Source organism: Microcebus murinus, chromosome 2, assembly GCF_040939455.1.
Source record: "Microcebus murinus isolate Inina chromosome 2, M.murinus_Inina_mat1.0, whole genome shotgun sequence".
Taxonomy (NCBI): Eukaryota; Metazoa; Chordata; class Mammalia; order Primates; family Cheirogaleidae; genus Microcebus; species Microcebus murinus.
Genome location: NC_134105.1, coordinates 88,383,048 through 88,409,330, shown reverse-complemented (window position 1 = coordinate 88,409,330; position 26,283 = coordinate 88,383,048). Strand labels below are relative to the sequence as shown.

Genomic DNA, 26,283 nt, shown 5'->3' with positions numbered 1-26,283 from the left:
AGTTTTCGTCACCAGCCTGGCGTCCCAGGCACATTCTCAGAGAGAATGACCCCACGCGGGGACAGCGGCTGCCGACCCCGCGCGCGTCCGCCCGCCGGGCTCCGACACAAACACACGCACGTGCGCCCCGCCCCCGCCGCGCGCACGCGCCCCGAGGCTCCGGCGGCGGCGGCGGGCGCGCGCGCGGTGCTCGCAGCCCCCACGCCGCTGTCTCCGCCGGGATCTCGGCGCCTCCCGCTCCCCGCACCGCTCCGCGCCAGGCCTGCGGACCCCGAGGCGGCGGCCGTGGTCGGTGGGCTCCGGAGGGCGCAGCAATCGAGGCGGCGGCGCGAGTGAGCAGAGCCGAGCCCGGCAAGTCCCCGGGCGGAGATGTTGCCGGGCGCTGGCCCCTGCGTGAGGCGGGCGCTGTGACAGGCCGGCCGGTGAGGCACCGCCGGGGGAGGCCGCGACAGAGCTCCCGGACCAGCCATGGGCTGAGACACGTCCTCGCCGAGCAGGTGCAGTGACCAGAGGTCCCGGGGGGAGCCCGTCCCTACAGGCCCCGGGGGCCCTCAACCCCATCAGGATGCGTCCTACCCAGCCCGGTGCGCTGTTGACCTTCCCTCAGCTCCTCCCAAAAGGCCCTGTCGACCCCGCCTCCAAATCCGGCCGTGCAATCCCTGTGACCCCCAACAGTTCCTGACATCCTGTGCAAACCCCATTTTACACCCCTGTGACCCCAGCCCCGTGGGCCCTTGTGCCACCTCCTCTTCTACCCCAGTATTTTGAGCCCACCCCCTGCACAGTGCCTGGGAACTACTCAGCATCTTTCTCTTCTAGCGCAACGGGGGTGGAGGTAGGGGTGGGAGGGAAAGTGGGAGAGGTGGTCCTTCCCTGTTGAGTCCTTGGTTACCACAAACCCATGTCTCTCAAGTGACCTTTCTGTACTCCACCAGAACATGCCCGGGTGACTTCCTCCCAGATCTTCCTTGTGGCCTTCCTCGCCCACTCTAGTGACACTATGCAACCCCAGCGTGACCTGCGAGGCCTCTGGCTCCTGCTGCTGTCCTTGTTCCTGCTCCTTTTTGAGGTGGCCAGAGCCGGCCGCCCCGTGGTTACCTGTCCTGCCGCCTGCTTGTGCGCCAGCAACATCCTAAGCTGCTCCAAGCAGCAGCTGCCCAACGTGCCCCATTCCTTGCCCAGTTACACAGCACTGCTGGACCTCAGCCACAACAACCTGAGCCGCCTGCGGGCTGAGTGGACCCCCACCCGCCTGACCCACCTGCACTCCCTGCTGCTGAGCCACAACCACCTGAACTTCATCTCCTCTGAGGCCTTTTCCCCAGTACCCAACCTGCGCTACCTGGACCTCTCCTCCAACCAGCTGCGTACACTGGATGAGTTCCTGTTCAGTGAACTGCAAGCACTGGAGGTGCTGCTGCTCTACAATAACCACATTGTGGCGGTGGACCGCTCCGCCTTTGACGACATGGCCCAACTGCAGAAACTCTACTTGAGCCAGAACCAGATCTCCCGATTCCCTCTGGAACTGGTCAAGGAAGGAACCAGGCTACCCAAACTAACACTCCTGGATCTCTCCTCTAACAAGCTGAATAAGTTGCCACTGCCCGACCTGCAGAAGCTTCCAGCATGGATCAAGAATGGGCTGTACCTACACAACAACCCCCTGCACTGCGACTGTGAGCTCTACCAACTCTTTTCACACTGGCAGTATCGGCAGCTGAGCTCCGTGATGGACTTTCAGGAGGATCTATACTGCATGAACTCCAAGAAGCTGCACAATGTCTTCAACCTGAGTTTCCTCAACTGCAGCGAGTACAAGGAGCGTGCCTGGGAGGCCCACCTGGGTGACAACTTGACCATCAAGTGTGATACCAAGCAGCAGGGGATGACCAAGATGTGGGTGACACCAAGCAATGAACGGGTGCTAGATGAGGTGGCCAATGGCACGGTAACAGTGTCCAAGGATGGCAGTCTTCATTTCCGGCAGGTGCAGGTCGAGGACGGTGGTGTGTATACCTGCTATGCCATGGGGGAGACTTTCAATGAGACACTGTCTGTGGAACTGAAAGTGTACAATTCCACCTTACACGGACACCATGACACCCTCAATACAGCCTATACCACCCTAGTGGGCTGTATCCTCAGTGTGGTCCTGGTCCTCATATACCTATACCTCACCCCTTGCCGCTGCTGGTGCCGGGGTGTAGAGAAGCCTTCCAGCCATCAAGGAGACAGCCTCAGCTCTTCCATGCTTAGTACCACACCCAACCATGATCCTATGGCTGGTGGGGACAAAGATGATGGTTTTGACCGGCGGGTGGCCTTCCTGGAACCTGCTGGACCTGGGCAGGGTCAAAACGGCAAGCTCAAGCCAGGCAACACCTTGCCAGTGCCCGAGGCAACAGGCAAGGGCCAACGGAGGATGTCAGATCCAGAATCAGTCAGCTCGGTCTTCTCTGATACGCCCATTGTGGTGTGAGCAGGATGGGTTGGTGGGGAGATTCTGCCCCAGGAGAGGTAATGCACCCTGAAGGCTATGAGGGGATGGAAAGAGAGGGCTGGCTGGCCAAGGGAGTGGGTTCCTCCTGACCTCAAGGGAATTGGTCACAGGTACAACAGAGGGCAAGACCCCAACCAGGGTGTGGCTGCCATAATTTTCAAATATGGATATATTAATCCTCAGGCAAATACTACACCCTTACCCAATAGCCCGGCAATTCTCAATGTGGTAGAGGAAGAGAAGCATGTCTGAGCTGGATGGGAATGAGGAAGGAGTGAGGGGAAAAGCAGATGTCCTAAACTTTTTTGAGGTCATCACTAGCTCCTTAAGAGAAAACCATTTGGAAAAAAAAAATCCTGTCTCTGCCCACCCACACCTGTGATATTCTGTGTGTTGGGGGGAACTTCCACAGGAGCCACACTTGGGGAAAGCTGTGGTATCTTCTTTGGTCAGGAAGTCATACTTCACATCTGGGGAAATTGGAAACCTTTGTAAAATGAGTCAGGAAAAGACTGAGACCTCAATCAATAACATGCTTCAAATCTGTTGAGATAAAGCCTTCCTTTTTCCTGATAAGCCCTGGGTGGATGGATCTTTGCAGGAGCCTGGCCTTTTGCCTGTTGGTTAAGGCAGCAATGTGGGATGTGACTTGTCCTAGGACCAGTGGCACAGAGGGGTACAGCATGAACTGATAGATCTGTGTCACAGCAGAAGTGCCAATGCAGAACTTGTAGATGGGGGATGAATTCCAGATAGGCTAATTCCCTAGTTGGTGAAACCCTTGGTTAGCATTTGATTCCCAGCACCTGTGTGTCAGACCACAGTGAGGGCCACTAAAGCCAGAGCTTTTATGGATGCCTACCACAGATGTGGTACATGAGACCACTTCCCACTAGAAGGATGAAGGTAAATCTGCCTCTATTATGTAGCATCCAGCTGGACCTACCTGATTTTCTGTGTATACCATCTCTTCATTCAGTCTCCCTATCAAGCTCAGTTGGGATTCTGAGTTTTCCTTAATACGCTGCTCTGCAAAGGGAGGGGCCAGGAAAGTCTGGCCCCAGCTGGGTTAGACTGGGCTTGGAGGTAGAGGGGCCCTGGTATGTGTCTCTTCTATACTGACAAGGCTTCCTTGCTCAGAGATCTCCTGCTGCAAAGCCAAAGCATGGGATTTTATCATCAGAGCGGTTGGAATTGGGTGGTCTCTGCCCCAGCCTGGCAATTTGGGGTGGGCCTTGGAGTTCTGCCCTCTCCACAAGTTTCCACGTAATCTGCAGCAGAGACAATCAGTAGCATTAAACTTTCGGAAGGAAAGTTCTGCCACCCCATCCCTCTCAGTCAGAGCTCTGTGCAGTTGTGGTTGTCAGAGGAACTTAAAAAAAAATGAGCCCAAAATACATTTCATCCAAGATTGCAGAATACTTTTGGGTATGGAGATGACTGATCCCTTTAACTCTCTTTGATTATACTGCATGCCCTGGGAAATGGTTGCTCTGAGCTTTGGCAGCAGGATGAGCAGGGCAAAGGTAAAAATGTTTTCTGACATTGGTCTTTTTCAGTGTCTCTTCTCCCCCAAATTTCTTGTCCATTGGAATTTCTCCAGATCCTCTAATTTTCTGACTTGCTTTTTAGATTCCAAGAGGTATTATTTACCTGCAGGTGAGGGCTGCTTGTTAGGAGGGCCTGACTATTAAACTTCCTGTTAAGATTGGGGAAGGGGACTGGAACTCAACATCTTCCCCTTGTCTGGTCCTGGGATCTCAAGACTGCTGTCCATCCTTTATTAGCAACCTAGTTTTGTTGAGAGAGAGGTGCAGCATTTCCCTCAAGTACTTGCATGCTCATAGGTATGCATGCTTATAGGTATGCATGCACACCAGCACCTTGACTTCCATCAGGACAGTGAATCTGTAGTCCCCACTAATGCTACTCTCAGAATGGTCTCCATCTATGTGCACAACTTCATGCACACAATTTTCTTGCCCTGTAGGAGAGACATTGATCATGCCAGGCTCCTCAAATACACAAACTCTTGTACTTTCATTTCTGACCCCCTGAAGCTTCACCCACATCTCCATGGCACTGAATCACTTCTCTGCAAAGGCTGGGGTTAGGAGAACCATGGGTTGAAGACCTTGGGAGAAGGGGTGGTGAGCTAGCTGGTTCTTCAGGCTCCTCAGAAGCCCTCCTTAGATTAAAGGCTATATATATATGAGAAATTAAGATAGAACTAGGTCAGTGAAGGACCCAGAAGGAAAGTGGCAGGGGGCCAACCAGCTGTGAGTTGCTCTTCCTATGTTAGCTCCTCGCAGGAGAGAAAAGTTCTCTGGTTATACTCCAGAGACTTCTGAGGATTTTATTATTGGAGCTATAGGAACCAGTACTCCCTCCTTACACTTAACAGGAAACCTGGGAAAATCTCATTTCCATGCTACAGTTTCCCCTCTTGGCACCATCTAGGGCTCTGAAATTCTTTAAAGTGAGCATCGGCCAGGCGTGGTGGCTCACTCCTGTAATCCTAGCACTCTGAGAGGCTGAGGCGGGAGGATTGCTTCAAGGCAGGAGTTTGAAACCAGCTTGAGCAAGAGCAAGACCCAGTCTCTACTAAAAATAGAAGAGAAATTGGCCAACTAAGAAAATATATATAAAACATTAGCCAGGCATGGTGGCACATGCCTGTAGCTCCCAGCTACTCGGGAGGCTGAGGCAGGAGGATTGCTTGAGTCCAGGAGTTTGAGGTTGCTGTGAGGTAGGCTGACGCCACAGCACTCTAGCCTGGGCAACAGAGTGAGACTCTGTCTCAAAATAAAATAAAATAAAATAAAGTGAGTGTCAAATGAAGCAGGCATTCCAGTGGAGCTCTAGAGGACCAGGAGGCCCATTTTCTTCATTAGTCTTACCCAGTTTAGGCAATGAGAGAAGGCTGGCAGCTCTGAGTCTGCCTACTCTATGCACTAGGTTGGCTCCTAGTTTGAGACACCTGGTAGATGTGCCTGCCAACAAGAGATTTAACTGATTTAGTTTCTTCCTGTGGTTTCAGTTGATAGAACCCAAAGGTAGCCTTTTAACTGGGAGATTGAGTACTCAGCGTATGTAAGCTCACTAGATCGCTGTGTAGAAAACTACCAGGTATGGTTATAAGAACAGGCTAAGAGATCACTTCCTCCCCACACCCCACCCTGCACCCATAACCCAGACATGTCTCCCAGGAAGCAGGTGTCCCTGGAGACAGAGTGTGACAGGGCTCTACAATCTATGTAATTATTTGTGATTTTTTTTTTCTTTTGCCTATATTTATGGGGCTCCCAGGAAGGGGCCAGGAGAGAGTATAGCCTAGCTTGGGAAAGCAAAGCCTACTGATTCCAGTTTTCTGTGTTCTTACCTCTGTACTTCCTTGTAGCCCTGCTGGCAAAGCAAGCAGGCCCCCCACCCCCACCCCCACCCCGTGTCCAGGACCCTGTTTCTCCCATGTGTGTACACCCAGGCTGGCAAACCTTGGAGCCTCTGGGCTCTAAAAACTAGACAATGATCATTAAACCTGGCTTGAGTCTCTGTTCTGGCACAATCTGACTGATTTATTTATCTTTTCAGCCTGTGTGTGGGGTTCACTGTACCTCAGAAGGGCGTGGCCTGTCTAGGGAGAGAATCTTCAAATAAGGACATGGAAATCCACATCTCAGCATTGAGATACATCAGGGGTCAGCATACTTTTTCTGTAACAGGACAGATAGCAAATATTTTGGGCTTTACAGCCCACATAGTCTCTGCTACAACTCAACTGTGCTGCTGTAGCAGGAGTATAGCCACAGACAGTAGGTAAACGAATGACCATGGCTCTGTTCCAATAAGACTTTATTTATGGACATTGATATTTGAATTTCAGATAATGTTAACATGTCTTTTGAGTTTTTTCAACCATTTAAAAGTATAAAAACTCTTATTAGCTCAGAGACTACATAATACTAGGCAGCAGGCTGGTTTGACCAACAGACCATAGCTTGTGGACCCCTGAGATAGTCTCAGAAGAAATGTCACTAAGGCTTTAGAGTTCAGAAATCGCACGACTTGGGCCTAAGGCATGTAGATAATGAAGGCTTCCTGGATCCCTGGGGAGGCGAGTTGCCTCCCTGTGGAGTTCTATTAGAAGTTTGGATCAAGTCTACTAACCATACTATGGGAAAATGCTTGGATTGGGTTTTAAAAAATGGTGGGGAGCAGCTTACGTTCACAGAATTTTTTATTATTATCAGTCTGTTTTCCTGTTGTAAATGGTAGCCATCTTAGATTAAAAGTATTTTCATCTTAGGCTAAAAGGTTAATATTCAATGACAGTTTAATATGTCCTGGGCATTGCATGGAATGGAAAAATGAAATCCTCACTTTTTTGGTACAAACGCAGCCTACCAGAAATTGGACTGGAGTTTACCCTCTGACTATGCTAATTCTTTGGCTATTCTCTTGGTACCTCTCGAAAGGTACCAATTGTCAGGGTAGATGCCAAAGGGGGAGAGGAAATGATATAAGGAAAAAAAAAGAATCAGTATCTGAATAATTACCTAATTTTTTACATTCATAAAATCCTCACCCAAGGGGAGTCCTCCTCTATCTGGAAAGTTGCCTTTTTCACTTCTGGAGGAACAACCAAGGTGATGAAGGATGGAGACACCTGACAGCCAGCCACATCAGACAAATCAACCTTGGCAGTCAATGAAATTTCAGCTGCCGATGCCACAGCCCTCCTGTAGTCTGCATTTATAGTTTCTGATCTGCAAAGCAGTTTTTGCTATGGCTAAAAGTTTGGCCAATAGGATGAAGCTGGTAAAGAGAACAGGTCTGGGGAAGACTACTTGGAGTTCCCGCTTCTATTTTGGCCCATGCCAAGCCCTTAGATTCTGGCTGAGATGTGCAATTTTGTCTACCATGTCTTACAGAATTTTCCCTAGCTCCTCTTAGGCAGCACTTGAGGTAGGGGCTAATATGACAGTTGCCGTTAGATGAGAGTTTGGTGTATTGGCTCGCCTGGCCCCTCTTCCACCTGGTCTCTCAACTCTTTCGCTTTCTGCATTTGCAGTTCATGCACCACTTACCTTATCTCTCAGGAAACCAGTGGTGAAGCTTCACTTTCCCACACGGCAGAAAAGGCTCAGGCCCCTGCAGTAGGACAATGAGCCTGTGCTGGATGCTTCCTCTCCAGGGACTTGAGAGAAGAAGACTAAAGCAGCTGCCAATCAAGCCCCTTTATCAGGCTTATACACTCCCAGATGGAAAATATAAAATGGATACCTAGACCTGCCCTGAAGCCTTCTAGTCTAGTCAGCCTGGTTACTCTCCATGGATAACAAAGGTTGTGGAACCATGGCTTAAGAAAACCAACTTCCAGTGAGCCAAGACATGGGGTCCTGTGGTGGGACTTCTGGGTGCCATTCAGCACTGGCATATATACAGCGAGAGTCTTTGTCCCCAAAAACACAAAGATGTATGTGTGTGCATGTGCACAAACACACACACAGGTTGGGGAGTACTGGAGTTGGATAGTACTTTGTGCTGCTTTTCCCTCACTTCCCACTGCTCCCTCACTTGGTCGTAGTTTGCTTTTGGCATGGACCTAAGCAGAACTGGGCATCCTTAGAAAGCACCATAACTGGGAGTCTGCTTTAAAATGGGGGTACTAGGGGCCACTCATGTATACTCAGTGAGATAGAAAGTTAACTCCTCAGATACTACAGAATAGCCTGAAGTAGTTCCTTAATCTGCTTCCAACAAGGTTAAAAACTCATCTGGGAAATTGACAGTAGCAGGTGGATTAAAAACAGTGATTGTTATTCTCTGACAACACTGGTGACTAGCCAAGCTTTCCGGGTCAGGGCAAGGTCATCTTACTGGAGGTAATTTATATCTGCGTTAAGCCCAGCGTTGGAGACTGGCTACTTCAAACCGCCCTCCAAGGCAGTTCTAGGGCATTATCCTCCTGCCTTTCAGCTATGTCTTCTCTCTGCTGTGCTGGCGAGAACCGCTGAGGCTATGCCCACAATGCCTGACTAGCAATTCATTTCTGGATCCCAGGACAGAAAAAACAATTAAGAGAAAAAGCAAATATTCAAGCCTCTGCCTGCTGTTGTTCCTGCCTCTCTGCAGCCACTCCAGGCAGACTGCTGGCTGCTTTCACACAAATGGAATGGAAAGTATCCTTCCCCCAATTTAAAATTTAAACAGAACTGCTTTCATGGTGTGTGCGCGCGCATGTGTTTTAATTCTGATAAAGCACTTTGAGGAGGAGGGGACTGTGATCCTACTCCAAGAGCCTGAAACAAGGAAAGGGAAAACAAGCTTTGCACCCCTGGAAGCCAGGCTCACAGCTCTGCATCTCCAGTGCCTGAGGCAGGCATTGCTCAGCCTGTGGCTACAGGGGAAACCAGAGGGTCAGGGTGGCAGTGCTGTGTTCATTACTGTTGCTCCTCTCTTCCCGGCTTGCCTGCCCCACTTTCCCTCAGAAGGGCAGAATTAAGGAGGAGAGATTTAAATAGACTTGTGACTTGCAGTCCAGAAACTTCAGATTGGACCTCGGGGGCAATTATACTGACTCCCATATCTGTATTCAGCCCCATGACTTGAAAACACCAGGTAGGCAGCACTTAAGGCAAACTTCAGTAGTTCATAGCCTTGGTGGCATTTCTGGCAGAAGTGGGTAAGCAATGACGTTGCATCTAGAAAGAAGAAATGTGTCCGTGTTCTGTTAGGATGACCAGCACAACCTGAGACTCAGGTCCCCTAAGCATCATTATCCATAACCGCTTCTTGCCTCCCTAAGAAGCATAAAGGCCAGAGCCAAGATCAGTGAAAGAGATAAGGACAACAGCATGATAATACCACATGTTTACATTTGTTTAATGCTTTGAATTTTCCAATGTCTGTTAACATTCGTTCTCTCATGTAACCCTCACAACATCCCTGTGAGGTAGGTCAAGCAGCAAGTGGTTTGTCCACAACCACACCAGTGTTAGGGACTAAGTAAACCCATATAGCAGGTTTCTCAGCTCCCAGGCCAATGCACCTTTCATTTCATGATACACTGGGTCTTTATGCCAACCAGACACAGGGGCATCAGGGGCACTTAGGCTTACAAGGGGCACCAGAAATGCTGAGGTTGAGGCATCAGAACCAGGGGTGCCCATGGAAGACAAGACAGGTAAACAGAAGAGCAGGAGTACTAGAGATTCACGGACAACCGCTGTCACTGCCACCACTAGTCTCAGCTAAGCATATACTGTGTTCTCTCCATACCTTGATCTTTGTCAGGTGCAAAGAACTCTCAGTGCGCATTCCCAGAGGAGAGAATCCTCAAGGCGTGGCTAGGCAGCAAGACTCCTAAACTCCCTCCCCTCCCACAGTGCCTCTCCATTCTGTTACACTCCACAGCCCAGGAATAGGGTGACTGGGAGGGCTGGCTGACTCAGCCTGCAAGTGCTTAGAGATCTGGAGCTGAAAGACTCTACCGCCATTCAGCTAATGATTATTATTAACTCTGAACAGGCCTTGGCACAGCAGCCAGTTGGCTCAGGGAGGATGCCTGGATCTCCCACAGTGAGGTTTTAAAAACAAGACCCAAAGCAGCTATAAACAGGGGACAATGAGAAAGAAGGGACAGGCCGGTGTCAAGGAGCGGAGAAGGGTAGTCTGCCCTGTGAAGGGTGGGGAGAGAGGAGGCACAGGCTGGCAAGTGACAGCAGCCTACCTTTGATGCAGCTGAAAAGCCAAGGTGAGGCTGGAAGACTTCCCTAGACACAGCTCCTGCCATTTGACACCACACCCAGCCATGGCTAAGGGTGGTTACAGGAAAGATCTGGGCTTGGGAAGGGTATTCAAACCCAGAAGAGTAATCTCATTATCATTCAGATTTGGATACAAAACCCATCTATATTTCTAATGTCCTCAAGGTTGAGTCTGAATATAATCAAACTTGGAATATAATCAAATTTCGAATCAAGGCTTAGTGAGCTTGATATGAAAATTTGTGCAAATGACACACAAATTTTTTTTCTGCACTTTTTTTTTAAAACGCAAAACAGGCTGACTACTAGCAGCTTTCCTTGGCCAGGGTACAAGGGCAAAAAACCCCAGCCATTTGCTGCTCCTGCAAGGCTTCTGCCTCCTTGCTGAGAAGCCCAACAAATACCACAGACATTGGGAGATACAGGGAGGTGCGGAATAGTAGGTGGGAGGAGGGAACACACCAGCAGGAGGCACAGGCAGCTGGTAGCCACTGAGATCCCAGCTGGAGGACGAGGGCCCTGGCACTGAGGTCTAATGGTTGTCCAGCTGCTGCCCCAGGATGTGAGGGCAGGTGGTGATAGAGGGAGAAATGGAAAGACAGGAGAAGAGGGAAGTTCCCCCTACAATCCAGCCTGCCAGGAAGGGCCCCCACTGGTGACTTACTCCCTATACTGCAGTCCGACCTGGCTAAGCAGGAGGAGACCACTTGTGCCCCCTTCTCTACCCTGTGCCCCTGATCCAGGCCTGCTGGTCAGAGAGGCGACAGCTGGGGGCCCTTCCTCCTGCAGAATAAAAATGACTCCCCCTTCCTCCCAGGGCTGGGAATAGACATCAGATGGCACAGCCCACGCAAACTGCCGGCTGTCAGCACGCCTGCCCGCCCATCAGCCCCCGCACCACCTGGGAGGAGGCAACACCTCAGGCAGGCTCCGGCTTTACGCACTGCCTGCTTGCTCTCAGAGGGAGCTGGTGCACTTAACCTGGCCCTCCTACCCAGCTGCAGATAGGGTGAGACATCCAACACTGGCCGCGATGCGAAGAGAGGAGATTGAATCCCTGGATCAAAGTGACCACCCTAGGTGAGACGCTCCTCCACACAGCCCCAGTAACCATTTCTTCCATGTTCACACCACATTGGATAGTTTGAGAGGGGAGAGACAGCAATGAAAGAGACAGGAAAATTCACCCCTGTGCACAACCGGAGCCTCCTTTAGATGCTCATTGTCTAGAGAGCTCCTGGGAGATGCAGTCTCACCCAGGAGGGCAATAGTGAGGTACACTGAGAGGCCACTTCTGCCCTTGCCATCCCCATTCCTGTACTACTGAATCACATTAACCTCCTTACTTCTGAGCTACCCAGAGAGGAGGACCCAAATCTTCAGAAGACCTGGGACATCCAAAATACTGACACATAGAAACACCTCCCCGTACTCCTGGGAGCTGGAGCCCCAGCCCTACACCCCAGGCCTCCCAGAGTTCCCTGTGAGCTGTCTCAGCAGCAGCTTTCCTGGCTCAGCTGTCTTCAGACCTTGCCATGAGCTATGGAGGTCCCATCTCCCCACTGAGCCAGACCACAGCTAACCAGTCTGGCATCCAGCCCTCACCACCAAAGGCAGTCTGGGGAACTACTTTCAGCTGGAACAAGGAGGGGTCTCTGCAGGAAAAAGGCCCACCCCTCATTTGCCAGCTGGCATCAAACTCAGCGCCCTCTTGAGCCAAAAAGCTGGCAGAAGACAACAGCTGAGGAAAGCTTAGATAACAAGGGGAGAAGGGCAACCAGGAAGACTTTGTTTTCCTTGGATAGAAAAGCCCCACCCCACTTCCTTGACCTTTATTAAGAGCTTTGAAATAGCTCCACAAAGCTATGTGCTAAGGCAAGAACCTGAGCCCTAGGAAGGGCAAAGCACGAGATGCCCTGAGAATGGATGTCAGGGGAAGAAGCAGACCTAGGTTCTGCAGCCCTCAAGCCTAGATCCTGAGGTGGGCTAAAGGAAGTCCTTAGCTGGGCTAAGCAGCCCAGCCAAGAGCCATAGGCTTACTGAAGCTAATGCCCTCCTGCTCCTCTAAAACTTTTAAAGTGACTTTAGTGCCTTTACTGTCTTAGAGTCCAGAACACCCTCACCTCTCTCCACAGTGCCTGACCCCTTCTGCCCTGGTCGAGGGACCAAATCAGCATAGAGTTCTGAAGGGCCTGAAGGACAGACCTGTCCTACAGAGGAGTAAAGGGAGAATAAATGTAAGAATTACATTCTGAGTCTGCTAAGTGGTCCACACGGTCCAGAGCTGGGAGGGTGTTCTGTTTCATCAACCTGATAGACACTGAATATTAGAGATGGAAGAGACTTAGGGATCGTTTAGAAACATTTCACAGAGAGAAAACTGAGTCTTAAGATATGGAATTCACCTAGGGTCACACAACAGAGCCTAAGAGGACATAACCCATAAACAGGACCTATGGGCTCTCTATATTATATCACACTGCTTTCTCAAAAGTGACCCAAATATCCATGGCTGCCATTCATAATTTATAGGAGCCCAACTCTTCATCAGGCACACAAGCAAGAAATGACCACCAACACATCACCACCACCACCCAATACTCTATATCTCCCATCAAGGAGTGAAGGCTTTAGGATCAAGGTCTCCATCACCTTCCACTTGCACCCAGTACACTTCCCCTTTTTGGTCCACTGAGTTATCCCTCAACAATAGCAGCTTGGGTTTCTGCAGCTCCTGGCCCAACAAAGAAGTGCAAAAACCTGACCACTTCTGAAGTGGGTCCCTTGTAGGTCACCAAAGGAACCACTGAAGTCCAAGTCAAGTGTTCCATCTGGATTCAGAGTCGGAGGAATTCACATTTCCATTTTCTTCCTTGGCAAGTAGGAGCTGGAGATCTGGTGCATGATCACCAGGGCTGGATAGAGGGGCAGTCCCAGGCACAGGTACCAGGCTGCACCTTTGATCTGGGCCTGGAACCACACTGAGTACATGCTCAGCAGCACTGTCACTGTAGCCATCAGGTAGACTACCAGGCCACAAGTCAGATGGTAGAGCTTGAGGCGAGCCACCTTTGAGACCCTGGCTGCTCGGGGACAGAGAAGGCAGAGCCCACACAGTGCCTGGCCACCAGTGGCCAGCAGTGTCAGGGCCCCTACCCAGCTGTGCCAGGACACCAGATGGGGTAGCTCACTGCGGGTCCTGCTGGAGATGATAAAGCCCAGGCCCAAGGCTGCAGAGAGGATGGCTAGAGTCTGCCCTGCCCAGTGGAGCCGGATCCGAGCCTTTCGGGAACAGAAGAAGAATGGGGAGTGTTCCGGTGAGAAGAGTAGGATGGCCTCAGCCATGCAGAGGCAGAACTGTGAACATAAGAAGAGGGCCAGTAAGCCTCAGGTCTGGCTTGGGGGCCTGAGAAAAAGGAGGTGCTCTCATACATCCCAACCAGGACAAAGGGTAGGGGCTAAAGAACTTCCTCCAAGACCTCTTGGTCAGCATTTCTGGGAACAATTGGGAATCAGCACTTGTGTGCAGGTCCCATCATTCAAGCTGACATTCCCCAACCCTAACCTCTGCAGACAATGACTCCCATTTCATGACCAGTGAAACAGCAAATGTTAAACTTACTCCTGAACTTTGGGAGCAAGGAAGGAGAAACACCCCTTCCACTTCCTCCTTTCAAGCCCCAGGTGAGAAAGAAATATCTTCCATCCCCTCCACCCTTTTCAACTACCTGACTTTTTTGTTTTCACGTAAGGCCCAGCCCTACACGTTTCCAAGTCCCATAAATTGCAGGGAAAGATGGGGTCCTAGCTGTTTCCCCCACCTCTCTGTACCTTAGGAAAGCTGACCCTTTTAGAGGCTGGATATTTCCCTAGGGGTGAAGCTAGATGTATCCAAACAAATCAGTTGCAGACACAAACCCAAACTCACCGCCAAGGCCATGAATACAGGGTGCCAGGAGAAAAGACCTAAGAATCAAAGAGAAGAGGCTGACGGCTGAGCACCATTGTTCCTGCCCCTGTAGCTAGCTGGAGCCCTAAGAATCTGGCCACAGGAGAAAAGTGTACCACCCTCACCCTAACCGGAAATCAGGAACTCAGGGCAAAGTGGAGCAGGCAAGGGGCCTCCCCATAAGCATGCGCCAGTTTGGCCTGGGTTCCCGGTTCGGCACCTCTCAGCTGTCAGCCCGGTCCTAGAATAGACATTGCCTTCCTCCTTCACTTGTATGCTGCATCAGGGCCCCAGCTTCTCCTGTAGTCGGTTCGGTCTGTTCAATCGTCTGCCCTTCCCCCCCACACCCAAAGCCCCACCCTTCCAGGATTCCCCGGGGCCCCGCCCAACCCTTCCACAGGCTTGCCCCTCCACAGCTCCCGAACCCCACTCAAGTCTCCCAGCGCTCCCAAGCGCTGCCCGTCCAGCAGCTCGGCTCCGCCCCCTTGCACCGCCCCGCCCCGCCCCGCCCGCACACTCACTGGTTCCTGGCCGGGACAGCACAGTCAGAAAGATGGTGAAGCCCAAAGCTACCAGGTGCGCCAAGATCCCACTGCCTCTCCGCAGCCAGCGGGTCAGTCTCGGCTCTCTTGCTGGGGCGGGAACCAGACCTACCTCCAGAGGCTGCATGGCCGTGCCGGGCCGGCCCGCACACTCCCGCTGGCAGAGCCCGTCTTCCGGGTTTGCGATTGCAGAGGCGGCGGCGGCTGCAGGAGAGGCTCCTCCCCCGGGACGCCGCCGGCAGTGCGGCGGAGTCGCCCACAGCGCCCTCAGGGGGCCGGGGGTGAAGCGCGTGCGTCCGGGAGAGGCCCGCTCCCACCAGAGCCCATGGGCAGAAAGGGGCTGGACACCTCCCAGCCCACCTTCATTTGTATCTGTGTGTTTACAGGGCCTAAATCCCAAGCAGCCTGCGGAAATTACATTTGTGGCAACCGATTTTGGTGAAACCCCAAATCACACAGTGGGTACGCTGAACCAAGGGTGTGAAACCAGTGTTTTGAGCAGCTTTCCAGTAGTGCTGGATTCCCCGGCTGCTCACTCTCCTGTCATCTCCTCTTCTGTCTTGTAAGGGAACAAGAGTCCTCCCTGCCTAAAAACAAGGAGAATAAAAGGAGAGGACAAGGCCAAAAAATAGTGCCCTATACCTGGTGAATTCAGGTTTGAGGACCAAAGGAGGGAGATGCTAGTCCCATCTTGTATCTGCACAGCAGTTGTCCCCAGTGAGATAAATGGAAGAACTAGGACACTCCCAGGCCTGCCGCCTCCTCAACAGCTGCTCAGCCCTGAGGAGCCAGGTGAGCCTGAGGGACCGGGGCATCCCACACCACAAGTTCTGCAAGTGATCATGCCTTTTCCCTTCCTGCCTCCAAAAAAGGTGTGGTTCAGCCTAAGGCGGCCTACCTGGGAAAGGCTCTACCTCTCCCTTAAGAACAAACCCACAGGCTGTCCAGTAGAAATCAGGGACATCTGAGGGCAGTTACCTACCCAGCTCAAGCTCCCTACATGGTTGAGAAAATGAGCCTGCTGGTAAGAAGGAGAAAGACGCAGGAACAGTTAAAGAAACTGAGGCAGTAGTAATTCAGAGAGGGATGGAAGCCTAGGATCACTGGAAGACCAGAAAAGGGCCACAAGCCAACTCCCACAGACCCTCAGGGCAAGGGTCCCAGAGCAGAGCCAGAGCAGCGGCTGTCCTCCCCCTCTCAAGTTTCCCTTCCCAATGGGACTGGAATAGTCTCTGGGGTCAAAATTCTGGAAAGCCTTGCTCATTCAGAGCCACACACCTCATCATCCTATCTGGAGAGAAGACTCCCCCACTGATACAAATGCCAGACATTGCCACACTATTTAAAAGGACCAAAAAACAAAAAATTAAGCCTAAGACTTCTGCAGGCAAGCTGTGGAAGCTGGGGCCTGGCTGCCTATCATTTCAGCCTCCCAGGGCAGGGCTGGGCAGTGTAAGGACACTCATCTTTTTACTTTTTTCTTCCTTTTCTATGTTTCTGTTTTTATATTTTCTTAGCAGCAACAGAACAGGGAGACAGTCTTGAGGTATTTTAAAGAATTTTTTTTCTTAAAAAAAATAATATAAAGTTATAAAAAGCGGCAGCAGCCTGGGGCCCGGATCTGGAGGGGAGGAGGTGCTGGCGGCTCCGTTGCAGTGGGCAGGCACTTTCTCATTAATGGGCTTTTGACTGCAGGAAAACAAGAGGCAAGAAACAGGGTCAGGGTGAGGACCTACCAGTTGTCCTACTCAGTGAACTCTGTGGACTATACTGGCTAAAGCTTGACTGATTTCCTTCTGCTAGCCTGGTGAGTAAAACCAAGCAAGTGGGAAGATGAAGGCCAGCCCAACAGGGGCCACCTGGGTAGTGAAGCTGGAGAGCATATACGGTTTAGGCCCGTGCCCAAACCGGGACAGCATCCCTCCATCCCACCTCCAGTAAGTGCCTCCTGGCTGAGATCATATGGCTAGCCCATGGCATGCTACTCCAGGGATCCCACCAGAAGAGGCAAATAAACTCGGCTGCAGGCTTCACTAGAAACCCTAGAGAACTTGCCTGTCACCTGAAAATCTAGAAGTGAGCACAGGTGCAAAGTGGGCATGCATGCACATGTGGACCTCGAGATGCATACCTGCCCTTTAATGCCCTGATTCCCAGAGGAAGAACCAATGAGTAAGACCAACCCACCCACCTTGCTGCTCAGCATGTTAGGCCGCGGCTCAGGAACCCAAACTCCCTTTCCTTCAAGGGACACAGGTAGCTCCAGTACCTGGAGTGAGGGCCACAGCCAATTCAGAAAGAAGAGGCCCTTTGATTAAAGCAAAAGCAGGGGTAGAGAAGTGTGGTATCTCCTTAGTCCCAGGGAGAGGGCTGGGGATGGGGGAAGGTCCACCAGGCAAAAACAGGTTACCTTGTTAGGAGCTGATCTAAAAGGGGATAGTCCAGGAACTCTCTCAACTTCCCCTTTTTCCCCTTCTCTGTGCAAACATCAACTTAGCACCTTCTCTGTGTTGGGTACCCACTGTGTAACCCACCCCCATCCATCTTCAGGGAGCTGGGCTGGTACCTTCAGTGTAGAGCACTTCTCCTCAAAGGCCAGGGCTGGGCCCGGCTTCTTGCGGCGAACAGAGCAGGCCATATCAGCCGGGGCACCGGCCTGACAGTGCTTGGACTTCACTGGTCGGCAGTAAGTGGCCAGGTTTTTCCGCTTCTTGGCTACCTCCTCCTCAGAGAGGCAGTTGGTCGGCAGGGCCTTGGCTGGGTGTCCTGCCACTCCCCGGTTCTCCAGCTGAGAAGCCTTGACCGGTGTGGGGAGCTGATGAGGGGAACCCCGACAGTCCAGGGGCCCTGCCCGCTTCACTCGTGGCCCCACTGTCCCATTAAGCCCCACGCTCAGGGCTGTTTTAGTCTTGGCAGAGAGACCCCGGCAGCCAGAGGGTTTGCCTTTTCCAGTGGGCTCCAGGATGCAGGTCCGTTTGAAAGTGGTGGGGCCAGGGGATAACTTCCGCTTTCGAGAAGGGGCTTCCACCTCTGCCCCGTCCTTGGCTTTGGATGACTTGCTGGCCTTGGAAGGAGGCAGCTTGCTGAAGGACGGGGATGGCGTGTTGGCAGGTAGTGGTGAGGTGATAGCCTGGCTCCCGCCCATGCACTCTGCCTGGCTGCAGGCAGCTGCCACACTGGGGGAGCCTGCAGGGTAGCTGGGGACAAGGCTGTCCTTGGTGGGGGGCGTGGAGGCTGGGCAGGCAGGTCTGTGGGGCAGACCTGGAAGGCGGGGGCAGCTGCCCATAGAGGATGGGCTCAAGGGAGCAGATAAGGGGGAACTGACAAGATGGGATGGAGGTTCAGCCGCTGGTGGGATCTTCCTGTAGCGAAAAGAGAGCTCCACTGTGACTGTGAAGCAAACAAGAGGCCCTCCCCCAACACACATTAATCTCTCTGCCCCACCTAGAAATGGCCAGCAGAGCGCTAGAGCTGCTGCCATCTGCTGGAAGATGATGGAACTGAGGGTTAAGAAGAAGGTACAGGCATAGAAAGGAATGAACTACTAGTATATACGAACTAATAGGAAAACCCATTAAGAATCTCATTTTAAATCTTGGTTTGGGCATCTGTTAACCCTCATTACCCAAAAGGTACTGAAGTGATGGATAAGCATCTAGATTCATCCTCAGACCACCCATTCGTGCCCTGCCTTAACTTATTTCCTGGCTGCTAAGTTTTCCCACCTCCTCTTCATGCCACTCCCCATTTGGGGTCTTCCTGGAAAACAGCCAAGGCAGACCTACGGAGACGTGTGAAGGATCAGGGCTTCTGAAACCCATGTATGCCTGGGGCCTGGGAAAGGGAGTTCTGGGCCCGAGAGACTCACTTCCACATGTGTGAGCTGAGGTGCCGTTCCAGCATGGAGCTGAGTGCCGAACAGAACCGGTCCAGCCGGCGGCTAAACACGTAGCATCCTGGGCTCACCAGCCGGCTCCCAAAGGTGCAGAACTGGAAGCAGAAGGAAGGTATATAGTTTGCAGGGCCTGAGGTGCAGGAGGGCATCTGTACACAGGATCTGACCTCCTCCCCATAATGTGGGCCAGGAAGGCGGGGCCACCCCGCACCCCTGCCCCCTGCCCCAGGTCCTTACCGCCTGTGGCCGTGGGGGCCGGGTTGCATAATGGCAGTCAGGGGAGAGGTGGAGGTCGTCAGATGTCCCCTCCTCCTCACTCTCCTCACTGGAGGCCTGGGCCCCACCCCGGGGCAGGGGGAAAGGGAACAGGCCTGGGTCCCCATCACCAACACAGGGGCCTTCATCATCCAACTCACTTTCAGAGGAGGCCCGGGACCTGGAAGGGCCAAAGGGGACGTGAGGGCAATGTGACTGGTGTGAGGCCAGGGCAGGGGTGTCCCTGAACCCACCAAGCTCAAAAGGAAGGGCACCAGGGCAGACACCCTGCCAGGCAATCGGAGGAAGAAGACAGAAGAAAGGATAGGAGGAAATGATAGAGCTCACAGAGTAAGAGACAGAGAGACCAGGGACCATAGCTCCCAAAGGATTCTCTTCCCAGCCCCTTCATTTCCCAGACCCTTCCTCCTCAGGGGGAAAATCTGCTCCAGATTCGCTTCCTCCAGAAAATCTTCCGAGTTTAACTGTACCCAGCTCTGGTCAGCCCAGTCAACTCTCTCAACCCCCTTCTTACATCACATATTCCTGTGAGCCTGTCTGTGAGCTGAGCCTGTGTTTCATGTCTGCCCCTTGTGTGACAGGCAGAGATGCATGTGTGTCTCCTTCGGCAAGGCAGGCTCTCCCTGGGGTCCAGTGTAGCCTCTGCACACGAAGGGGCCATTGAATGAATACACAGTAGGACTACCTCACCCAGGACCGTGACCCTTGCAGCTCCCCAATTATAAGTTTGGCTTGTTGGAGGCAGCTAGGAAAATGTTCGTATCCCAGGGATTGGATCTGGCACACTACAGAGAGGCAGGGGTACTGTGGTATGCTTGGTTAGGAGTAGAGGAGTCACCTGCTTCCACACCACTGCCGAGCCCTAGATATCCCCCCACGCTCAGGGCTGAGTATGCACATCTTCCAGGATACTCTCTGAGCCTGTCTCCAGGGGTCCCTGATGGCTTAGGGCCAAGCATCCCCAGGTAAAGTGGGGCTGGATCTTGGACGTACCTGGGCAGTGCACAGTATGGGTAGGTCTGCTTGACACGAGCAGAGAAGGTGCTGCTGGGAGCAGCCACCGCTGCTACAACCTGGACTGAGGAGGGGAGCTCCTGGGAGGGGCGCTCGAGAGCTTGCTCCTTGCGCCCTGGGCTCTTCTCCTTGGGAGACTCTCCTTTGCGGGAGTTGGCCTTCAGCTCTGCCACTAGCACGTCAAAGTCCTTGGCCCGGCCCTGGACCTCCCGGCGCTGGTGTACTGAGTGGATCTAGAATACATCAGGGTGGAGGGTTGGGGAGGGAAGTGAGCTGAGCAGGGGTGAGGGGCAGCAGTATGCTCTGGCCTGGGCAAGAGGAGAGGGGATGTGAATATGCTTGCGGGTGTGTTTGTGTGTCTTTGTTTCACTCCCCCATGGTGCCAAAACCCTCCTTTGGGGTGGGGGGATCTGGAAGCCATCTCTTGCCTACTGCTCCCACTTTGTGCCCGCTAGGGGCAGCCTCCTCTCTCCTTCCCTGGTGTGAGCCTAACCCTCATCCCTCAAGCTGAATCTTCAGTATCATCTAAATTCCTCTCCTTGCCCAGGGCAGGAGAGGGCAAGTCCTGTGCTGTCCACCCTCATTGTGCAGTGGGAGTGGGGGTTACCTTGCAGGTCAGCAGACGGGTACAGATCTTTTTGGTCTCTGGATTTATTACTCCACACTGCCTGTTGAGGTCGCACTCCTTTCCTGTGGGGAAAGCAGTTTCAATAAACCTCAAGGCCATTTCCAGGAGGCCAATGGAAGGATCTAGCTTCTTCCTGCCAAGGGACTGGGAAGAACTGGGACTAAGGGAGAAGTGCCTCCAGGCCTCAGGTCTGGGCTCCATATTCCAGAGAAACTCCTCTGGGCACCAACAACCTCTGCTGGACATGAGAACCATCCCTATCCCCATTCGTATCCCAGACACTGATGTTAGCAACTTCAAGCCCAAAGTGGGGCAACATATATCAAGAAACAAAAGCAGCCGCAGGCTTCTGAGATGCCAGAGAAACCAGCTGTGAGATGTGTCTGGTGCCCTGGATCTAGGTGAGAAAAGAGGTAAAGGTCAACTACCTAAGGGGAGGAAGAACTTCACCTCTTGGGCATGGGCTCCCTTAGCCTCAATCAGGACACCTGAGCTGCAGAGAAGCTTCCCAGGGAGCAAGCAGGTCAAGAGGTGACAGGGGTTCCTGCACCCTGCCACCTATCATGGCCAGGCCCACCTATTCCTGACCTCCCCATTGGACCTGAGGACAAAGCACCCCAAAGGAGTCCACACTCTATCTTCCTGAGCCCCAAGACCACAACTACTCACGAGCCATCTTCCGGTGGGTTTTGGGGGGCAGCCTGGTCCCACCAGGGTCCTTTTCAGGAGCACTGCCTTCGGTCCGGTGACTAGACCCCTCATTGGGGATTATCTCGATGCTGTCTCTGCCAGGAGGTTCTTTAGAAGGGGGAGCCATGGGGGTTTTTCCAAGGGAGTCCTTGGTGAGGCTGCCTGGTTGGCTGAGAAAAGCAGAGGGCGGGGCCACTCTGATTCCGTGTCCATCAGGCTTCGGGAGACTGGACATCTTCTCCAGATTCACCACAGGCACGAAAAGGCTACACATGGAGAGAGGGTGTTGGCTGGGGGACAGGGAGGCTGGGCCTGGGGCCTGGACGCTAGCCCAGAGCCATCTCTTTCCCAGCCTTGGAACTTGGGTGGGCTCCAGCAGGAGTGTAGAATATGGGAAAAGGGGACCCCACATTCCCTGGAATACGTGGAAGGGAGCTGTAGATCGGGTGGCTGCCTCCTGCTGTGAACACTATCCCTGAACCCAGGGCTGCCTCCATTGGTGTCAACCCCTCCCTGGATTGGGGTCAAGGCCAGTCTTGGGAGTCTCTAGCCTCTCCTTACCAGAGGTTGTCCTTCTGGGTCTTCTCAGGAGGCTGGTGGCCACGGTTCCGGGACCCCTGGCCCTTCTCCCTGGAGGAGGTTTTGGTGGAACCTTGGGCCCTACAAGCTGGGCCTTGCCCATTCACTACATGGCATTTCTGAGAGCTGGCAGGGGCTGGAGGTGGGGGTGGGGCCCGGGCATAAAGCTTGCTGAGGGGCCCATGTCTTCTTTCTGTCACCAGGCGATGGAAAGAGTAATTGAGGTGAGTGGTATCAACTGCCTCCTTCCCCAACCTCCTAACCCTGCCCACAGACTCACATTAGAGAATCTGAGTTTCCATAGTTAAGATTGTAAATTTGCCTCTTTTCCATTTGAATTTGAGCCTTTAAGACTCAAAATTCTAGACCCAGCTTCCTCCTTAACTCCTCCCTTAACTCCACTGGATGCTAAAATTTTGTTCAAACAACAACCCTGACCCCCCACAATGCTCTGAAGCCACCCCCAGGACCTTCCTATGTCCAACACCACCATCCATTACCCCACATGACCTCCCAACTGACCCTGTCTTCAGAGTTCCATATTCCACCTTCCCCTGTCCCCTCTATCTCCTCCCTAGGGTTCCCCTCACCGCAGTGCTTCTGGAAAGCTTGAGGCTTCACCACTTGGCTGCAGTGGTTACACACAACCAAATAGAAGTCGTCATGGGCAGGGCAGTGCCCGAAGATGGACATGTCTGCAATGACAGAAGCCCTTATCACTGGGGCCAGGATCCCAGAGTTTCTCTGTTAAGATTAGAGAGCACTCCCATCCCACCACTCAGAAGGCACTTCACCTCCCAACTGACGTGACAGGCTTTATACACTGGATGCTCCTAACTCCCAGAGTTCAATCTAAGCAGTCCCAAAGTATATATACTTTCAGGTGAGTAGGCAATCACCTATGATTAGGATCTCCAACAACAGGTCACAGGAGCCAGCACAACAGGCTGACTCAGACCTATCAAAATGAGGATCCCCAGACCTGCTGCTTCAAGTAGCCACCTCCTTCTAGCATGTGATGGAAGAGGGGAGGGTCTCCTGTCTGCCCTGGGTCCCAGCCCTAATGTGTGTTGACTCCCACCTTCTTTAATGAGGGTCATGGCATCCAACTTCTTTGTGTTTTTGCTACTCTCCTCCAGCTCAGCCCCTAGAGGAGAAACACAGCTCAGAAGAACCACCCCCTTCCCAGAAGCCCCATCTCCTACCCAAGCAAGGCATGCGGCCTGGCAGTACGAAGCCCACAAGCTCCTAGTGCTGAGGACCACTTGGAGAACCTTTCAGTGGGTCATTCTCAAGTGCCCATTCTTCCCTCAACTTGCCACCTTTGGAATGAGCTGGCCCCAATAAGAAGAATCAAGCCACCTTTCTTATGGATCCTTCACTTCAAGGAGCTGTTCAGGATTCCACTGCTGACTAGTTGGGTGATTGTGGGTAAATATCATCTCATTTCTGGGCCTACTTCCCCATTTAAAGGGGAAACAGTCCTTAACAAATTTTTCTATAGATCCCTGAGACCCCCCTCTTAAAATTTCTCAGATGGGTCCTTTCTGCTACTCTGTGGCATCCCAAACACTCTCCCAGGTGTCCATCCCATGAACTCAATTTTGCTCCACCTGGGTTACCACGCCATTATCAAAGTTACACCCAGCTTCTCAGGTCCTATACTGATAGGACAGTCACAAAGCAGAGAAACTGCTGTCTTTTGGCCTTTTGGCATCTTCAAAATCTCCTTGGTCAGCCATGCAAGTCCATCCCCTTCTTAGTGGGGCTTTGGACAGGGGTTGCCCTTGTACCTCAGTTTCTGGGTTAATGACAAAAACATCTTAGCTATGCAAAACAGCTCTTTCCCCATCCCCCTACCTTACTCCTCCCCCCTCCCTCCTGTACGCCCCCTCCCTGTCCCTTGGAAAAAAAAAATCAATTCTGAGTCACCAAACCCGTCTGACTCCATTTCCGGTTCTCAAAGCACCCAGACCCTGACAATGGCCCCATCCTTGCCCACCCAGCACGGGGCAGTCCCAGGGTGGCCTGGGCTCCCACTTAGGTCTACTCTCTGATGCCCACTAACAGATAGGCCCCTTTCTAGGATGAGAAGATTGTTGGTAGTCTTATATAATAACCAGATATGAGGGGTGGTGGGTTAGGCATGCAAGAGACAAGGGGCAGCTCCCACTCTTCCAAGTCCGTTAAATGCAATGTAGAGAATGATGGTGAGAACCGAGCTGGGAGTCAGATGTCTCAGAGGAGAACAAGTGTCATTAGAGACCCCTCCATGCGGTCTCCTCCTTCACCTCTTCTCACTTGAAAACTTCTTCAGGGGCGTGATGCCTGCTGTCACCCCTAAAGGCCACGAGGCCAGGTGTCCCCTGGGACCAGGAGACAAAGATCATAAGAAGGGGCTGTAGGCCCGCTTACTAAAGGCACTCAGGGGCCTAGAGGAGGTGGGAGTCAGAGGAGAGAGCCAAGAGGCAGGGCAAGAGGCTCGGGAAAGGACGGAAGGTTGAAGGCATGGATGGATGGACGGGAGGATGGAGGGACAGAAGGAGGTTAGATGGATGGACAGACGAACTAATGCGGAGGGGGCGGAGGTCTAAAAGCACTGCAGCCGGCAGGCAAACGCCAAAAAAGAGCAGGAGGTGTGGGGCAAAAGACGAAGGAACAAGGGGGGTGAGGAGGGGGGCACAGAAGTGGGGTGCGTGGGAAACACGTGGAGAGAACTGTTGCAGATGAGGAAAGCCGGAGGCAGGTGCAGGAGGGGAGGGAGATGGAGACCAGCAGGCAAGGAGACAGATAAAGGCAAGTATATGTGGGGGCAGATATTGGGCACTGGCAGAAGCAGAGGTGGGCACGGTGGGCTGCGAGCGGTGAGCCGGCGCTAGGACCCGGAGGCGCGAAGGTGACGGAGCGGGCGGGCACTAGGACCCGGCGGGTCCTTTGTTTGGGGGGCCGGGGAGCCGGACGGCGGCTCCTGTCGGCGGCTCCCCTCAGCTGGCGGGGGCCCGGAAGGGGGGAGGGGAGATAGTGATGGGGTCCCTGGACTCTAGGGTGGCTTCACTCACCGTCGGCTGCGGGCAGGTCGGCCCGCTCCACCCACGAGCTCCAGCTCTGTCCCGCGAAGTCATCGAGACTCGGCACCCGCCGCTCCAGAGCGGCCATTGCTGCCGCCGCGCGTTCACGCACCGCCATCACCGCCACGGACGCGCGCCCGCCCCGGCGCCGCCGCCGCGCGGCCCCCTCCCTCCCGCCCCGCCGGGGGCACGCCTCCCCTCTCCCCCCTACCTTTCCAACTCACTCCTTGCGCAAGCGCAACACAGGTTGCCTCTCCCCTCCCCCTCTCTCACGCATTGCCTTCTGGGAAATGTAGTCTTCGAGAGGGCGCTATTGCCTACGGAGCATGCAGCGAGAGCCCTTCCGAAATGCACAATTGCAGGGGCAAAAGAGAAGACCAAAGCCCCAGGATCTCCTCTTTTAACCCTTGTGCACACATTATCTGTGCTACCAGTCCACTCTCCCAAGCTCACTGCCCACGCACTCCAGCCCCAAACCTCTCTCTGCCCAGACGCCCCTCTAAGCCGTGCGTCCGCCAGCTGGCTGGCGCCCCTTCCCGGGCTGGCGGCCACGAAGCGACTCCGCTCCCCTGTAGATCGAATAGGGTAGGTGCAGGGAGGTGGGCGCTGTGAATCAGAAGGGCAAGGGGAGGGAGTCTGTAGGATGTGCTGAAGGACACAGGGGTTGGAGTGGGGGAGGGCCTCGGCTCCCGTGTCTTGCCTCCTCTGTGGGAAACCCACACTGCCCTGATGCAGAGCAGAGGGTTGCAGTGGCGTTGTCTGGGTTTGGGAGGACTTGGCTAAGCTGAGCGGGATCACCTGTCAGGATGACAGAAGGCTATCTCCGAGCCAGAGCCAGCCCCGGAACTGGGGTGGCCCGAGGCTGCTGGTGTTTGCTGCATGTTTGCTGCTCGTCTCTCTCCTCCTGAGAACTGCGATCAATAGCCTGTACTGCCTCTTCCCAAACCCTGCTGGACTCTGACTCCATCCATCACTTTGGCTTCTTTTTCTAATGAATATTTTCTCTGCTGGAAGGGCTGCTACCGAATCCTCGGCATAGGGAGACTGCTTATCAAATCTGTCATTTTCCTTGCTAAGGTCTGGAAAGTACCTTAATCAGCTACCTCTTTCTTCTTCTCAGCTGATACCATTTCTTCCTACCGTCACACAATCAAGAGACAAAAGCCTGCCTTCTTTCCCCCAATCACATTAGAAAAGAAATACTAATCCTTTTTTTCTCCTCAACACCTCTCATTTAACTCCATACTCATCCCTTTAGCTAAGGGGAAACCTAGTTTGGAAGCAAATAAGTCAAGGTCTATGACTTTAAGACCTTAGACTCTCTTCTTTTCATCCAGGGAAGGTTTAAGTACTTCAAGGATAATCTCTGA

At 53.0% G+C, this 26,283-nt stretch overlaps 3 protein-coding genes across 6 annotated transcripts; 1 reads left to right on the top strand and 2 right to left on the bottom strand.

The window, feature by feature from the left end:
• The first annotated feature begins 224 nt into the window (after nucleotides 1-224).
• Nucleotides 225-9,353, top strand: AMIGO1 (adhesion molecule with Ig like domain 1). The gene is made up of 2 exons (XM_012751706.2): nucleotides 225-497; nucleotides 936-9,353. The coding sequence occupies exon 2, from the start codon at nucleotides 1,001-1,003 to the stop codon at nucleotides 2,480-2,482; it is 1,482 nt and encodes a 493-aa protein (XP_012607160.1). The 5' UTR covers nucleotides 225-497; nucleotides 936-1,000; the 3' UTR covers nucleotides 2,483-9,353.
• A 19-nt stretch (nucleotides 9,354-9,372) lies between these two features.
• On the bottom strand, nucleotides 9,373-15,017 carry CYB561D1 (cytochrome b561 family member D1). Of its 2 annotated transcripts, none has more exons than XM_012751688.3 (3): nucleotides 14,743-15,017; nucleotides 14,201-14,238; nucleotides 9,373-13,629 (listed from the first exon to the last, which is right to left on the bottom strand). In XM_012751688.3, exons 1-3 carry the CDS (start codon nucleotides 14,888-14,890, stop codon nucleotides 13,126-13,128), a joined length of 690 nt encoding a protein of 229 aa, XP_012607142.1. In that variant the 5' UTR covers nucleotides 14,891-15,017; the 3' UTR covers nucleotides 9,373-13,125. The 2 variants fall into 2 exon arrangements, with proteins under 2 accessions (XP_012607142.1, XP_020139206.1); XM_020283617.2 differs by having other exon boundaries at nucleotides 14,876-14,955.
• A 15-nt stretch (nucleotides 15,018-15,032) lies between these two features.
• Nucleotides 15,033-25,101, bottom strand: ATXN7L2 (ataxin 7 like 2). Of its 3 annotated transcripts, none has more exons than XM_012751684.3 (11): nucleotides 24,905-25,101; nucleotides 22,927-22,992; nucleotides 22,436-22,540; nucleotides 21,828-22,038; nucleotides 21,246-21,532; nucleotides 20,556-20,638; nucleotides 19,928-20,181; nucleotides 18,896-19,094; nucleotides 18,632-18,753; nucleotides 17,330-18,125; nucleotides 15,033-15,350 (listed from the first exon to the last, which is right to left on the bottom strand). In XM_012751684.3, exons 1-11 carry the CDS (start codon nucleotides 25,029-25,031, stop codon nucleotides 15,153-15,155), a joined length of 2,448 nt encoding a protein of 815 aa, XP_012607138.2. In that variant the 5' UTR covers nucleotides 25,032-25,101; the 3' UTR covers nucleotides 15,033-15,152. The 3 variants fall into 3 exon arrangements, with proteins under 3 accessions (XP_012607138.2, XP_075856058.1, XP_012607140.2); XM_012751686.2 differs by lacking the exon at nucleotides 15,033-15,350 and adding an exon at nucleotides 16,305-16,452; XM_075999943.1 differs by lacking the exons at nucleotides 21,828-22,038; nucleotides 22,436-22,540; nucleotides 24,905-25,101 and having other exon boundaries at nucleotides 22,927-22,981.
• Nucleotides 25,102-26,283: the final 1,182 nt, after the last annotated feature.